The sequence below is a fragment of the Aphelocoma coerulescens genome, chromosome 1 (genome assembly GCF_041296385.1).
Source record: "Aphelocoma coerulescens isolate FSJ_1873_10779 chromosome 1, UR_Acoe_1.0, whole genome shotgun sequence".
NCBI lineage: Eukaryota > Metazoa > Chordata > Aves > Passeriformes > Corvidae > Aphelocoma > Aphelocoma coerulescens.
Genome location: NC_091013.1, coordinates 30,833,473 through 30,849,569, shown reverse-complemented (window position 1 = coordinate 30,849,569; position 16,097 = coordinate 30,833,473). Strand labels below are relative to the sequence as shown.

The 16,097-nt window shown below is 42.3% G+C and overlaps 1 protein-coding gene across 4 annotated transcripts in view; it reads left to right on the top strand.

Moving 5' to 3' along the window:
• The window catches only part of NPAS2 (neuronal PAS domain protein 2), a 105,605-nt gene that overhangs the window by 68,318 nt on the left and 21,190 nt on the right, over positions 1-16,097 (top strand). For 3 of the 4 annotated variants that reach the window (XM_069005778.1, XM_069005797.1, XM_069005793.1), the window contains exons 6-11: positions 516-636; positions 1,624-1,737; positions 10,686-10,804; positions 13,205-13,287; positions 14,209-14,315; positions 15,465-15,612. In XM_069005778.1, coding sequence (XP_068861879.1) covers positions 516-636; positions 1,624-1,737; positions 10,686-10,804; positions 13,205-13,287; positions 14,209-14,315; positions 15,465-15,612 — 692 coding nt within the window. The remainder of the gene's footprint in view (positions 1-515; positions 637-1,623; positions 1,738-10,685; positions 10,805-13,204; positions 13,288-14,208; positions 14,316-15,464; positions 15,613-16,097) is intronic. The other variant, XM_069005784.1, reaches the window with a different exon arrangement.

Sequence of the window (16,097 nt, the reverse complement as noted above, 5' to 3'; positions counted from 1 at the left end):
AAAGCCTGCCACCCCAAGGGTACTTCCCAGGACCTGAGGGCATCTCCCAGGAAGGGACTGGATTTGGGACTGACCTGGCTGGCTCAGGGTGACTCTCAGCCTCACTGCTCCTGCAAGTCAGGCTCTGTCAGGGAGAGAACAAATTCCAGTGATCCACAGCAGGCCGGTGCATGGAGCTTTGCAGCAGTATGGGGAGCCAGACACCCATTTTCCAGCCCACTCTCAGATCTCATCATTTAATCGCGTGGACATACCTGCTGCATCTGATGGTCTCTGAGAAATATTAAATATTGCTGAGTGCTGAGACTTAATCTCATGACCAGCCCACAGAGAAATGGCTACTCAGTTTGTCCAACAGCTTCCCCCCTGTTTTAGACTTTGTCAGGAGACCCTGGAAACCTGTGAGGAAACTCCTGTCAAATGCCACAGGTTTTGTATCAACCTTGTTGCACATCTCTGCAAGTGTTGCTTGTTGTGATATTTCTGTTTGTCTCAAAAGTTACTTCTCTTTGCAGTGTGATGTGTTGGATCAGAATCTGTTAAACTTCCTCCCAGAACAAGAACACTCAGAAATTTATAAGATGTTATCTTCTTGTATGCTTATGACAGATTCTGCCTCATCGGATTATCTAAAAAGTAAGTTTCATTTTTTCTTCTCTAGTAAATGAGCAGGATAAAAAATTTTCTCACAGAAAGAGTTTTTTATGTCATGTGCAATAAAAAAATTAGGTTCATAGTCTTTCAAAAATATCTTGCCACCTTTGGTTCTATTTTTAAATGAAACTCTTTGCCTTTGTTTTACCAGGCTAAGACTACTTGCAGTTATGTTAATTATTAAATATCATATCATTTGAGACACCTAAGGAAAATAGGTTAGCCGATGGAAACTGAGAGTTCACCTGAGACAAATCACATCTTAATTGATATTTCAGCCTGTTCAAGTAAGATGTTGTTCAGAGATAAGCTAATGTGGCATACCTTTGGTTTACCTTATAGTCGAAAAATACCTCTAAAACCATTGTAATTCTTTTTCAAATTGAATTTTGTTTTTCTTAGAAATGTTTTTACTTCTTTGGCCTTACTCAGTCTAGGAGGCAAGCTGTAGAAAACCAGAAAACCTCCAATACTGTAAGATGTCCAGCTGCTCAATCTACTGTAACATACAAAACCTGCAGCTGATAGCTAATGTGCCAAAGTTAATTTAATAGATATTTTGAGGTAATTAAGCATAGTTTTCCAACACAAGATGTAGAACAGCTGTGAATTGTGAGAAGCCTAAACAGGAAAAAGCAGTAAGTGAAGGACCCAGTTCTCTGTTGCTACGCTGTGGCTGTGTAACTCCTGTGATGAGGTGGTGTCAGAGAAGGGCGAGTCAGTCTCCGAGGCTGTCCCTGAGCTGCAGGCAGGCCTGTGCACAGCGCTGAGCAACCTGCGTCCCTGCAAGGCGCTCCCTTGCAGAGGCTCTGATCCTGCAATGTATAGCACATTGGTGTTGAGGACTCCTGAGTGGTAACAAGCTGCTCTTGTGCTGCCAGTTGCAAGATTGGGGTTGGAAGACACCATTGGTTGTGTTTAGCTTAAATAGTATATTTATTTCTTCTTCTTCTTCTTTTAACAATCCAGCTGACAATGAACTAGAGTTTTATTGTCATCTTCTGAGAGGAAGTTTGAACCCAAAGGAATTTCCAACATATGAATACATAAAATTTGTAGGAAATTTTCGGTCTTACAGCAATGGTAAGCTTTAATTGTTGTATAAATGTTACTTTAGCTGTGTAAAATAAAATATAAGTATTGCTCCATTGAACAAGACAGGCTTTTAACTGACAGAACTATTTTTAACATTACGGGATAAATTTTGCTTCACACGGATCTCGTGGCTGAGTTGCAATAGCTGGATGAATACATGTGATGAGTGAAATTGTGTTAGTTGCTTTTATTACTGCCCTTCACTTGCAGTGATCCTGGACTCTGGGTAAGTTTGCAAATAATGATGGCTTTAGCAGAGGGTTTATTTGTGCTCACTAATACTGTGTGCTAAGACCCCACTTATCAGCAAAATTATAATCTTGCTACTTTATCTGCTGGTTTACATTAAGCACAAATTCTGTGCCAGAACTGATAACCTGCCAAATCTGCCTTCTCACCTTCTCTGCAAAGTCTTGGGGAAAGGCAGCCATGCCACGTGGCATCAGAACGGCTGAGGACACTGCCACCCACCTCCCTCTCCAGCTGCCATTTTGCATTCCTCACCAGCACTGCAGAATCCAATACTCTCCAAAAAAAGGGAAGAAATGCAGTCAGCATAGTCGCTAATGCACCACAGTCAGTCCAGGAAAAGCATCTTTCAAGGGATGAAGAGCAGATTTCCACCTCACCCGTTCTCTAACAAACAGATTGCTGCACGGCCATTAGTGTCAGAAATGACATACTCTTTTATTACTTTCCTTCTCCTGCCTGCCCAAGTTTGCTTTAGTTACTTGCCTGACTGAACTCCAGAGTGGCATTTCCAAAGTTGCTGGTATTGTTCCAAATAGGTCATCCTCTGCAAAAAAATTCCCCACCGTGCTTTCCAAAAACTGCACGCCACACTGTGAAAAAAAGTCCCTGTCCCCATTTAACTTTCTGCTTTTGCTCCACATGACTAGAATAGAAACCTACGTGCAGGATGGAGATATGTATTTCTTGTTTGGTGCCATCTGATTTGAGGCTCTATTTGTATAAAAAAATGTAGCTGCCTGTATGCTTTCTAGTTTGAATGAAGTGAAATGCGCCTGCCTGACAGACGCGCACACCAAGCTGTTCTGTTTTCTAGAGCAGAAACCGGATTTCAGGTGCTGACTCATAAGGATACATTTCTACCAGGGGAATTTCTGATCCATTTTCTTCAAGGATTTTCAGCCCTTTATTTTTACACAACCTTAATATTGCCCCCTTACCCATTAGAATTTCACATCCCAGCAATTTTATCAGTGGCTATTTCTCAGAAGAATGATGAAACTTACATTACAGATATCTTCCCTAGCTTAATGCATAGAAACTAAATGGGAATATATTGATTTCAGAAGACACCAAATCATTTTCCAAAGACCCCATCTTAATTGCTTTCAAACAAGTCATGTGCTTTCTGCTTCACATTTTTTTCCCCTTTGTGCCACTTTTTTCTAAATCTTCCACTTTATTTTGTCTCTTCCACTTTCTTCTCATCTCTGCTGCAGTCTGACCCTCTGAGACAGGGAGGGGACAGCCTTAGCCTGGCTCTGTGAGATCGTGCCTCCTGGCCCCCTTGCCATGTGACTTCAGGTTCGGCAGTTCAGTGCAGAGCCTGATGGAAATGCTTCACCTGTGCTTGTCCAGAACTGTTCCCCTTTGGCTGGGAGTCACCCTCATGGCTGCCTCCCAGCAAAGGTGGAAGGAAACACACCAGACTCACAAGTAGCAGCAGCAAACTCTTTGCTTGGGGCTGATACCCTTGGCTCACAGGGTGAGCAGCCAGAGGAGGGCATAGAACTCCGGAGAGGCTGTTGTTGGATCAGCCAGGGTCCTTGCACCAGCCGGCTGCACCCTGAGCAAGGCATGGGAGAACCAGCTCAAGTGAGCACCATATGAACGCAGCCACCCTTTGGGCAAGCCACCCAAGGGCTGGGGTGCTTTGGCACAGGGACTTGTGGCACAGCCAACTTTGAGCATCTGGTGGGTGCAGTAGTGGGCTGGGTTCTTGCCTCTGCTTGGCCCACAGTTATCAGGCACCATCCCCCCAGCCCGTGCACCTCAGGGCTGTCACCTGTTGGACCTGATAGTAATTACCCTCTTTTCCTCCTGTTAAATAAATACCCCTTCTCCAGTCACCTGTCTTCCAGGTGTGAGGCCAAGTGGGCAAGAAAGAAAGTGGTGGGAAGGGCAGTGGGAGAGACATGTATCACTCAGAGGAGCATTTGTCCTATATACATAGGATCAGCTGGCCCAAATCCTGCTTTTTGGAGGTGTTTGTGAAGGAAAGATTCTAAGCTAAAGATAAGAAAAGAGTTAGCTGGGGGAGAAAGACAGAAATTGCAAATTAGGCTTAATTAGCAGGAGACATTCCTTATGAATGTATTGAAGAATGTTTTTCCCTGTAGCTTTTCACAGCAGTGGAAGTGCGAGCATGTTTTTACACATGGGAGACTGATACAGGATGTTCTTTAAATACAAATCCTGCCGTTCCTTTTTAGCTACCTAATGCCAACTCCTACCTTTGTTTCCAATGGTTTGCTGAGCATACTCTGAGCCCACTCTGCCTGCATGTTCCTGCCACAGCAATGCCAGAGCCTCTGTGACCAGGGAAGTTCTTTTATCCCTGGGCAGGCTGTATCCTATCAGGATACTTAGCTATTCCATTGTCGTTAATGTAGGGTCATAACAGCAACAGCCCTAGTAAATCTGTCACCATTCCTTCTCATTTAACCTTTGCTAATGTTTTTAAGAACTGGTAGGTCTTCCTTCCCCCCCTTTAACAGAAATGTCACTATCTTTATTCTACTTCCATATAACCTTTAATGTAACCTCCTTTGAATTATCATCTTCTTAGGCTTATTTTATTATTGTTCATTGCTCATACAGTGGTGGTGCTTGGGGAAAGGGGGTCATGCATGTGGATTCGCAGTCACCTTGCCCCCCTTCCTCCTCCTTCATACTTTCTCCATTGACCACATTGTGACTTATGGCTGAGAACATCATGCAGAGATGGGTTTGAATGGATTAATTTGAAGGATTGTGGCTTAGAAAGCCAGTTAGGGGCTTAGCTGCTCTCCCTAACTTTAATGGGAGCTCTGGGGCTTTAAATGATGTTGTATTGAGATGCCAAAGATAATTTTTTTAATGTTAAAGTAGAACAAACACCTGATATCTGCCAAGGGGACTTATCACCAGAATTGCTGTCAGGAAGCTAGATCACACACAATCTACATTGAACCCATGCTACTCCCGCAGAGGAGCAATCACAGGCATCTTCACTGATCTCAGAAGAGGAAGGGACATGCCTGTACAGGGCCCAGAAATTGCCCAGGAAAGCTCTCGTAGTTCACAGCATGTATTCCATCTTTCAGGAGATCACTGTCCCTGGAGCTCCTGGGCTCAGGTATAGCTGCAGGCTAGAGGAGCTGCACAGCCCAGTGCCAGGGTTAACAACAGCATGCACACTTGGACTGGTCCTGGGGAGTCAGTACTCTGCAACCCCTGCTGCAGAACATTTCTGCAGTTGTATCTACACCAGGGACGTGACACGAGCTGCCTGCACGAGTGAATCCCCATTGCATTGGCTGTGCCCAAGCGAGAGCAGCCGACCAGCGAAACAGCAATGCAAGCTGTGCAGAGCGCCTGCATGAGTCACTGGCTGTGCTAAATCATATACAAGAGATTTGATTTTCCATTTGGGAGGATTATATAATCATCATTAATTAAGCTTCAATGAGAAAAGCAGGACTGTAACCTGATGTGAAGATTCAGTAATCCCGCGAGAGGAGAAGAGGTGGCCCATGGGCCACTCAGACAAGGAAGGTAGAGTTTCTTTCTGTTTCTGCGAGAGATGCCTACTTGCTGTCAGATCATCAGGGTTGTTTTTGGGCTTTTTTGCAAATAGGAACTCTGTCCAGTATTTTTATATATTTCAGGTTCTGGGTCTGTAGCCCAGATTTTAATGAGAGACATGAATGTCTGCAAACATCTGAGGGAGCCAAGTGCATCACTGTACCTATTGCCCAGTAGTACTTGATAAGAGAGAGAGTCATATCAGCATCACCAATGAATAACACAGTGGCTCACATCCAGTCTTGCCTGAGGGCTGAGGGGAAAGGCAAGTAATAAAGGTAACCCTCCCCAAAAGTCCAAGGAAATGCTCAGCTCCTGATATAAAATGTCAAATTGAGTGAGAATAGATTATTTTACAAAGCCGCTTAATAGCTCACTCTGATAAGAAATGATAAGGGGGACTGGATTTATCCCTCCTGTGAAAATTGTTTGTACGTTTGTAAACAGACAAAGATCTCTCATAATTATATATCCAAATATTGGCACTGGTGTCCTCTTTCTGAAGTGACACACTTGCTTAAAGACTCCTGAAAGGGACAAAACCAGAGTCCACACTTTCAAAGACTTCACCAATATAAAAAAGGACCACCAGCATCTTTTAGGTGATAGATCTGTCCTTTCATCCAAAATGCCTGAAGCTTTTCTCTTGAAGGAGAAGATAACCATTATGTGAAAAGGTTTCCTAATCAAGTAATAAAATATTATAGTGGAATTTAAAATTGTGCATTTTTGTTTCCAATTACATGGAAATTCAGGAAGTATCTGGTTACTGAATGCTAATAATAGCAGATACTCTACTTTTAGCTGATACATCTCTCAGATATTATAATAAACATCAAGAAAATTACTATGCTGAAGAGAAAAAAAACCTTAACTCTCAGAAAAAATATTGAATCTGAATTTGTTTTTAAAAGATATCAACAGTTTATACAGAAGATACATTGATCTTGAGCCTCCATAAGTATATGCTGAAACATCTGAAACAAGAATAACTCAATCCAAAATGAATGTTTTGATCAGAACCAAGAACCGCACGTTATTATTTTCTATTAACAATATCATAGAAGCTGCAGCTAACAATATGCAGCACTCATGCTAGGCTCTCTATGCAAGGAAAAGACACCATTCGTGTCCTAAGGAATCTACTTGGGATTCATATCAACACAGGATGGCCAGGGGAGAAACAGGAGAAGGAAAGAGGAGAGAGTAGAACAAGGTGGACAGGTGATGTATGGACACTGTCACTGTTACTCATCTACATAGCTACTGAGATCAGTCTGGCTTGCCACCAGCACTTTAGATTTCTTCATTATATCTATTAATTGCCAAATATTCTGTTTATCTATGGCCTGAATTAATTTATATGAAACAATTTTGATTTTATTCTGGTCTGTTTGGCTTGTATTTTTTGAAATCACTGTTCAGTTTGTTTGACAGTCACTAAGACTGGTTCTTTAAACATTAACATCTCCCGACAAAATAGGAAGGAGGGATTTCTTCTTTCACATGGGAGGTTTGCTATCTTAGGAAGATTATGTTTTACACATTCCAAGTTGAAGTAAGATGACCGAGCAACTGACTGTACTATTATTAACTGAATAAAGTGGCATCTGGGGTTTTTTAAAACATGTTTTTATTCATTTCATGTGGCATGATTTCTATCCCTAAGGATAAAAATCCTTTTGTCTGTGATAGTTAAGGGCTTGGTTCCTTGTATATATTATTTATTTTCAACATTCTGTTCCTAGTGTCCTGGTCTTAAAAAAAAAAAAAAAAAGAAACAAAAGAAAAGAAAAACCAAACAAAAATCTCCATATAGGTAAATCAGTATCTTTCTATCTTATGAGATATTTGCAGGTATTTAATCCTTCTACGAAAGAATTTTGTGGTAGCTCTAGGAGCAGCAGGTGTGATAGGTAACCACAAGAACTATTAAAGTTCATGCTAAGGAGCATTAGCTAGCTGATATATATGAGACAACTGTTTCACCTTTCTGATTATGTATTTAACTTTGTTACATGACCCTCTGATTCCTTACTCAAGGTATTTTGTCTTGATCATTTAATTGTGAAACACACAGACCCTCCTTTACCCAAGCCCACCTGTCCATGGCCAACCTAACATTTTCATTAGGCATCTTCTGACAAAAGCACTCCAAGCCTTATATTTCACTTAAAAATGTTAATATCACCATATCCTCAGGTTTGATGCTATATTTTCTGTTCCACTATTTTTCTGTGGTGCTGTCAGAAAGTTTGCTACTGAACTTTGCTACCTCAAGATGATGTGTTTCTTTTAGAGAGACTTGGAGAGTCATAAAGTATGATTTTTCAGAAGGCATGTTTAAAAAGGTTATACCAGGATTGTATTTTTTAAAAAATTTATGTAATGATCTCTTTTTTTAACTGCACTTCAAAATCCATCAACCAAAAAAGGTTGAAATTCACTGACCAGCTGCAAAAGCAGAGCAAAGCAGGCTGTGCAGAAAGAGCAGATACCAACAACCTAAGTCAGGCAGCAAAATAATTCAGAAGCAAATGTGAGTGGTTTTTTTCTTTCATTTATTGTAGTTGTCATTTTCAGATGGAGATGTATTTTACAATGTGGTGGCTACCTGCCTGCATCATTGAGGCTTTTAATGCTCTGGACTTTGTCAAAGGCAGCTGAGTATGAGATGGCACAGTAGCTGTTCAAAGACAGGATAACTTCCAGCCAGGCCAACTCCGTCTCATCTCTTTGGGCTTATTCATTTACTACTGCTTAAGTTCATCATTTCCATATGTTGTGAGGAAATCCCAAATTACTGCCTAGCTGTCCTACACAATAATTATTACCCTCTTACTACAGCATTTACCTATTGGAAATAGAATCCTATTTTGTAAATGGTCCATTTGGGGATGTATTCTGCTCTCTTCTAAGTAAATGCCACAATCAGGGATGTATTCTGCTGTCTTCTGGGAATATGTCTCAGGCTCATGGTTGTTTACATCCAACAGCTGACACAAAAAAGCCATCTGCTCTCTTTAGTGTGACTCAATCTCCACTTCCTTCTACAACTGGTGTCATTTGCAAGCCCATGGTTTGCTAACTAGGTTAACTTATACCTGTGCTTCCGAGGCTAAATGTACTTCTCTTACTTTCATGTCTTAGAGCCCAGACTGCAAGAATTTGCCACTGAACTTGGCTATTACAGAGAGAAACAGCCCCATTGGCTTCAAATGTCACAACATACTACATAGCAACCTTGGAAGTAACTTTTCACAATGCCCATAATGTGGGTTTATAGCATTTCCATTAATTTTTAAACGGGACTGGCTACATAAACCAACAGACTTGCACTAAACAATAATATCAGAGATGGACCAATAACTCTTTACTTAGGCTACTTATGTGTCCTGTAGATCTTAACTCTTCTTTTTTTCAACTTTTTGTGTTAATAATCCCATAGAAGCCCACATATATGCATATAACCCCAGGATCAGAATGGGAACATATACTCCTAGGAAGTCCCCAGAGCATGTGTGCTCTATTGGTTAAAGGAGAATTTTGTCCATATTTTTTATCTCAATATCCAGTCAGCCATGCCCTCTAGACTCAACTACAAGAGAGGACTTGATCTCTGCAGATGTTCACATCTCTGCTGTCGTCTTCGATAAAGAACCTTTCTTTTCCTTTTTGGTGTAATATATATTGTGCACACAGTGGCTTAAACCACTTACTAACACAGGTGTGAATTCCACTCAGCATACTTCCTTTTCTGTCTCACACCCTGTTAGCCTTGTTACCAGTAATGTGTCAGTACTTTAAGGCTTTTAATAGGTTGAACTGGGTTCCAAAAGCACATGTGATAAGTTGAGACTTCTTCCATCTCTGCAATTTGTATTAGGGAACAAAATCCCAGTGCAGAAGCACCCCAGGATAAAAATGGCTAGTTATCTACTCCCCACATAGATACAAAGCTCTTCAATTTCACAGCAATGTTTTGCCCTGTGCAGAAGAGGAAAACTGTCAGAAACTTCATAAAGATGGTTATAGGGGCCTAATAGTAAGGAAAGATAATTTCATATTAGTATTAATCCCTATTAGCATTAAATTAGCTCATATTGGTGAACTCTGGCTGCTAGATAGTACCTTCTCTGCCCTCATGGGAGAAATTCGGCTAGGCAGGGCAAGAATCCAGCCCAGTTCCCACTGCAGCTTGGCACACAGTTTTCTTTCATAGCTGTGGGAGTGGGATTACCATCTCTAAACAGCTTGAACTTGGAGGAATAATTTGCATTATGTCATTCTAACACAGGGCTGTGGGCTACTTTACAGCAATACATTCTTTTGGCAATGCAGCATGTCTGTGGCAGGAGGTGCAGGTAGGCCCTCAAAGCAGCTGGAGCTGTGCAATCGTGAAAGACACAGATAAAAAAATATACACAAAATGTGTAGCCACATCACATCCAGTTTCTCCTTCTGCCCAGTGTTGGAGGAGACAGCAGGCTATCTGCACACTTGCCAGATGTGCCCATCTCTGGAAGCCAGTGCCATACATGGGGTCCCTTTTCCACTTCTTTAAAACAACGATAACTTGAGTATAGTGGGGACAGTTCTTTCGATGCAGAAGGGGAAGGCATTCTTCAGCAGCCAGGAATCACAAGCATCCTCTTGCTAGTTTGATGAAGCCTCGCTGGCTGTGGGCCCCGGTGTTTTGCCACTGATGACTTGACGAACTCTCTTCAGCTATCTCCTTTGCCAACACTTTTTTTCACTACATCATGGAAGTTATGGTGCTAGGCATGCTGCAGCATATATTTTTTTTCTTGTGAGTGGTGAAAAAGAGCAATTGGATGCGTGGGGTTTCTTTCCAGAAAACTGGTTTATGCTCTGTAGTAAGGTTTCGCCTTATTTTTATCAGAATTAACCTGTAAAATTCATACTTGAAGTTAAGCTCTGATGCCTTTCTGCCTAACATGACTGACTTGGATTTAAATATATGCATATCAGCTTTAAAAGCTTTTAGAGCACTTCTCTGAATAAAAATAATATTAGTACACTTGGAGTGTGCAAAATATTCAGGGAGAGTAAATCTTACATGAGGCATGACTCCAGGTCCCATTTTTTTCCCTACCTAGTGCCTAACTCCACTTGCAATGGCTTTGATGAGGCTGTCCCAAGGGCTTACAGAACATCCCCAGGAAAGCAAATCTGCTTTGTTGCGACTGTTCGTTTGGCAACGCCTCAGTTTTTAAAGGTAAGTGCGCACCCTGGGCCCCATGCGTTTCAGAACTTCTCAAAACACTTTCAGACGGGGTGACACAGAAGGTTCTTAATTTTGCTAATTGAATGGATTACAGATACCACATTTCATGCATAAAAATCCAGTGAAGAGGATTATCAGTGCGAGCCAGGACCTGTGGAAGCAGTGTCACTCCTGCCCCCATTGCATGGAAAATGGAAACCCTCCTTGCATTAGGAATTGCAAAGTCACCTTGAAATTTGGTTCCTCATTGCTGCTTTCTGTTCCTGCGATGGGACAATGTACAAAGGTCTCAAGGATCTTTTCCAACCTACTTAATTCTGTGATTCTGTGACTTTGTGATACAGATGACCACCAACACTTTCATTTGTGCTCCTCAGCATCTTTGGTGGACTACTGCTAGTTTCCCTTCTCCCAAGTCCTGGAAGTAAGATAGCTGCTTGTGGTTATAAGGATAGACAAACCAAGCTTGTGCCTAACACTGCTGTTCCATAACTAACAAATGTGAACTACTGCATCAGGTGTCCTGTCCCCAGAGTGTAAGAGATTTTTTAATGTAATTGAGATGTGATGAATATGAAATCACTGCTCCCTTGGCCTGGTTCCATTACTGCTCTGGAACTTGCAGGGCATTCTAGACTGATTCCTTACCCTGCAGGCAAGTAGAGTCCCTTCTGGGTAAGTGAGGACACTTCCCATGAATCTTAACCACAATAATCGTATTAGCAGAAGGGATGGAGTTAGGGTTCTCTGAGAATTCTAAAACACAAATTCCCTTGTCCTTGGGTAGCTAACATCTCAAAATAAACAGGGAAACAAAATGGGCTACTCATGGCAATGAGCTGCCCAGTGCTAGGGAGGAAGCAGCTGCTGAACAGCCCAGAGAAGGTTTTAACTCCCACAAACTCCTGATCACCCATCTCTTCAGTTCACCTGTGTGACTCAACCCCCACTCTTTACTTCCTACTGTAAAATGAAGGTAAAATGTTTATCTGATCAGCTAAGGAAGACTGAATTAGCAATTTGGTTGCACACAGCAGTGTTTGCACCTTGAATTTTAGTGTGTGTTCTTGGCATCAGCATGGATTTTGGCCTAAACTGGAGAGAGGGAGAGAGAGGAATTTAAGGTGTTTGTGAAGCCTTTTGCCTCTGCACAGCCAGAGACTTCAAACAGCTTTGTTAGCATTGATATGTATCAAAGAATTGCTTGATGGCAGCACACTTCAGCTTGTTCTCTGATCCCAACAGGGTTTAAAACATCAGTTGTCTCTTCTGCCTGAGGGACAGCAGAGAGACAAGCAGCAATGGAAATGATGGGAAGGTGTCATCACCTGTGCCCTCAGCACAGAGGGATGTGGCATCAGGGAGCAGGGGAACAGGAGCATTGTGGGCCAGTGGGCAGGCTGTCCTTGCCAGTGGTGATGGAGACCCTCCTGCAGGAGGGACACGAAGGACACAGGAACCCTGGATGCCACAAATCCAGAGTGCTGATGCTGGCAAGTCCCAGGCCAGGAGCCTCCAGGCTGACTGGAGGCAGCTCATGGAGCTGCAGTTGCCCCTGCAAAGCACCCAGTGGGAGAGGAGAGCTTGGCAGAGGAGAGCTTGGAGTGGGCAGTGAGGTGGTCATGAGAGCGCAGCCAGCCCCAGCCCATGCACGGGTGCGCACCGTGCTGCCATCCTTCCCTCTACTTCCCACCTCCACCCAGCAAGTGATCACCACTGACTGCCTCCTGATCCTCATCTCTCTGGGGGAAGGAAGTCCCGCCTCACAGACAGCCCTGCCTCCCGTAACTCAGTTATTATTGTGCTTGTGAGCACTGAGGGCTGCTGTGAGTCTTAAGGGCCAGCTTGTTCGCTGTGGCAGTGAAGTGCAAGGCAAAACTGACCACTTTTACCCACCTGACAGGTCCCATGGCTGGCTGCATGAAAAGGCATTTACTCCTCTGCAGCTACTGAAGGAGAAGCAGTGTCCCCCTTTCTGAGAGAGTTGGAGGGCAGACATCCAAAAGGACCAGGCAAGGGTGGTGGGTATCTTTAGTAACACAGAGGGAGTGAAGCAAAACGTGGCAAGCCCTGGTGGGATCAGGCACAGGCTGGATGCTGGGAAAGCCCACGGCCATCACACCCCAGGCACTACTTCAAAGCCAAAAAAGTTTTGGCACCCTGAGGCACAGTCTCAGCTCTTAAGTACATGTGCATTACAAGTTCTTCTTATCTCCTGCAAAAAATGTTGGCATTGATAAATACAATAGATTGCTCTCTGGAATTGCCAGAAAATGGGTGAATCCTCTGTTTTCTCCTCTTATGCACCATGTATTTATAGCTAACAAAAGCTAGATGAAGCAGAAGGGTAAAGCTCCAACTCTCAGTAAGTCAGTTTTCTCCATTGGACAGGAGATGTGCATTGTAGAAGAACCTCTAGAGGAATTCACATCAAGACACAGTCTGGAGTGGAAATTTTTATTCCTGGATCACAGGTTGGTGACAAGAAAAGCCCTGCTGGTTGTGTTTGGTGCTTTTCTACTACTATTTCACAAGTACAATTCTCTCAAGTAGTGTTCCATTTCACTTCTAAATCTCATGAACAGGAGGGCAGCCACCAAAATTCCTACAAAAGTTGATGCTTACTATTTTACATTTACATTTACCTTTGCTTTTATTTTTAATGGGCTTTTAAAACAAAAGGACTCTGTTTCTTCAGCTGAATTTGTGATTAGCTTGTTCTTGCTTCCTTTAAAATTATCAACAGACCAAAGTATGTCACATGGCAAAATGATCTAATTATTATACAGCTGCAGAAATCCTTCTTTCCAAATCCAGTCATAGATTGCATGTGTGCAATTCCCACTGAGTTATGGAGGGAAAGTCTATGCTGGCCTGAGGCATCTGTGCTGGCAAAGGTACAAAGCAAGTGCCTCAGCATGCCACAGATGAGCTCTCCAGGCACCCAGAGGAAAGCAGCACAGATGATTTCCCCTCCTATCCCCCCAGTCCCAGCAGATGATCGCTTCCAAATGCTTTCCCCACACATTTTCCCTTGTGCAAGGGCTGCAGGAGCTATTGTAAAGCCCCTGACCAAGCAGCAGCCAGGGAATGGCTCCCTCACAGCAGGTTCCTGTGTAAAGGTCCCTGAGAAGCTGAACTGCTTTCCACAATCACATTTTCCCTGAAGAAGGGATGTTGTCATAGTCTTGTCCTGGTGGGATGGTGCATGCCGGTATTGCTGTGCTAAGTTTGGTATCCCAGGCTCAAGGTGGGGGAAAGTCAGGATCCAGTCCCCTGAGGTGAACAACTGTACTCTGATAAGTGAAAGTAGATCTGGGCTGTTTCCATCTCCACATCAACACGCAGAACTGCTTGTTCTATGTTTTATGGCCTCGTGTTGTGCCCGACCACAGAGCACCGCCCATTATCGGATACTTGCCTTTTGAAGTGCTGGGTACTTCTGGCTACGACTATTACCACATAGATGACCTAGAGCTGCTAGCAAGGTGCCATGAACACTGTAAGTATCACGTGGCCCAGGTTCCTGGGAAGTCACTGGGACACCTCTTTTCAGTGAAATGTTGTTTGGAAGGGGAGGTTCGACTCTTGCCTCAGCCTGTATATCTTAGCAGAGCTAAGACTGGCCCAATAGCAGACTGGGGGCACTGCAGCTGACTGGGACAGACCTATCAAGCTCTGAAAAATACAATTTTAACCTCCGTATCCCCAAAAGTAGTCAGTGAGGCTCACTGAATGGATAAAATATGCCAGATTTGACCCCTGTTGTATTAGTAAAGAATATGCAGGAATAGTTCAAGCAATTTTTGTGGATTATTTCCCCTAATGTTGTTCACTGTGTATTTGGGATTAGCTGTGATTATTTAAATAGGTCTATTAGGATTTAATTGAAAAACTCACTAAGTAAAGAAAATAAGGCAATGCTTTTCAAATATTTGCTTACAGAACTGGCTGTAACATCTCAGCTTACCACCTCTGCCTGTCTTAAAAGTATCCTGTCAACATTAGTTTTTATATGTTGACCTTGAAATATAGAAAGGCTAAATATGTGGATGTTTGGGAACCCCTTGAAATCACCGGGGAAAAAATGCAGAGATTAATTTGGTTGGTGAATCTTCAAAACTTTCAGTACACCCTGGTTTACTGTAGTTTGAATTCTTGTCAGTCTGGGAATTTTCTTTCAAATTATTTTTGTCTTTGCACAGTGTTATCTCCTATTCTTACCTCATTCTAAATCCATCTGCACACAATACTCATCTTTTCAAGCATTTTTATCCTGTAGTTTTCTGCTGTAGAATTTAAGATGATCACTCTTAGAAAATAATCCCAGGTGTCTAATTAAGCAGTATGTGATCAGCACATAAAGCAGGGTAAGATCTATGTTTAAACTGTAGCAGACACTAATTCATTAGTGTCCAAACTTAAGGTTAATTGTACTGGGTAGGAATGGACCATTCAAAGTGTCAGAAGAAGATACCTACTAATCATTAAGATTTTCGTTCTGTCAGAAGGCTGAGAGGAGCACTTACTCAAAATTGGTGCTTATACTCCTGTCTACCTATGACAGATATTTTTGCCACTTTTTTTCACATTTCATGTCATTTTCACGTTGGAAATTGTGCTACAAGCTGTTTGTATTTTCTGCTGGCAGTGATGCAGTTCGGCAAGGGGAAGTCGTGCTGCTATCGGTTTCTGACCAAAGGACAGCAGTGGATCTGGCTCCAGACCCATTACTACATCACCTACCACCAGTGGAACTCCAAGCCAGAGTTCATTGTGTGCACACACATGGTGGTAAGGTATGGAAAATCATATCAACCGGCCAGGACATAAAGGACAGTAAGATAAGAGCATCCTCATGTCTGCCAGCATTTTCTTTTAAAAATATAACATCATTTACATAACAAAAAATTAAAGGAAATACGGTAATTATAGAAAAATTATCAGACTGAACCTTAGTTTATGTTAAGCTTAATTTTTTTTTTGTTTAGGGGCAGATGAACTATGGCATTTTTCCATTTTGTGCAAAAACAGAGAATAGACAGATTCCTTAAATATTCACTTCCTCTAATCCCTGTGTTGCTTTAAAAGAGATATGTAGAAGTTTTCCAGTGAAGTCATAGTGGTTGTGGCATGTGAACTTGAACTTTATATATACTTCAATATGCATCTTGAATTCAAGAAGATAAGAACATACCAAAACCTGAAAATTAAAATACTCTCAAATGTTATTCAGTAGCATTTGACTTAAGTCATTTTTCGTCTGTTCATTTAACCTGTAAAA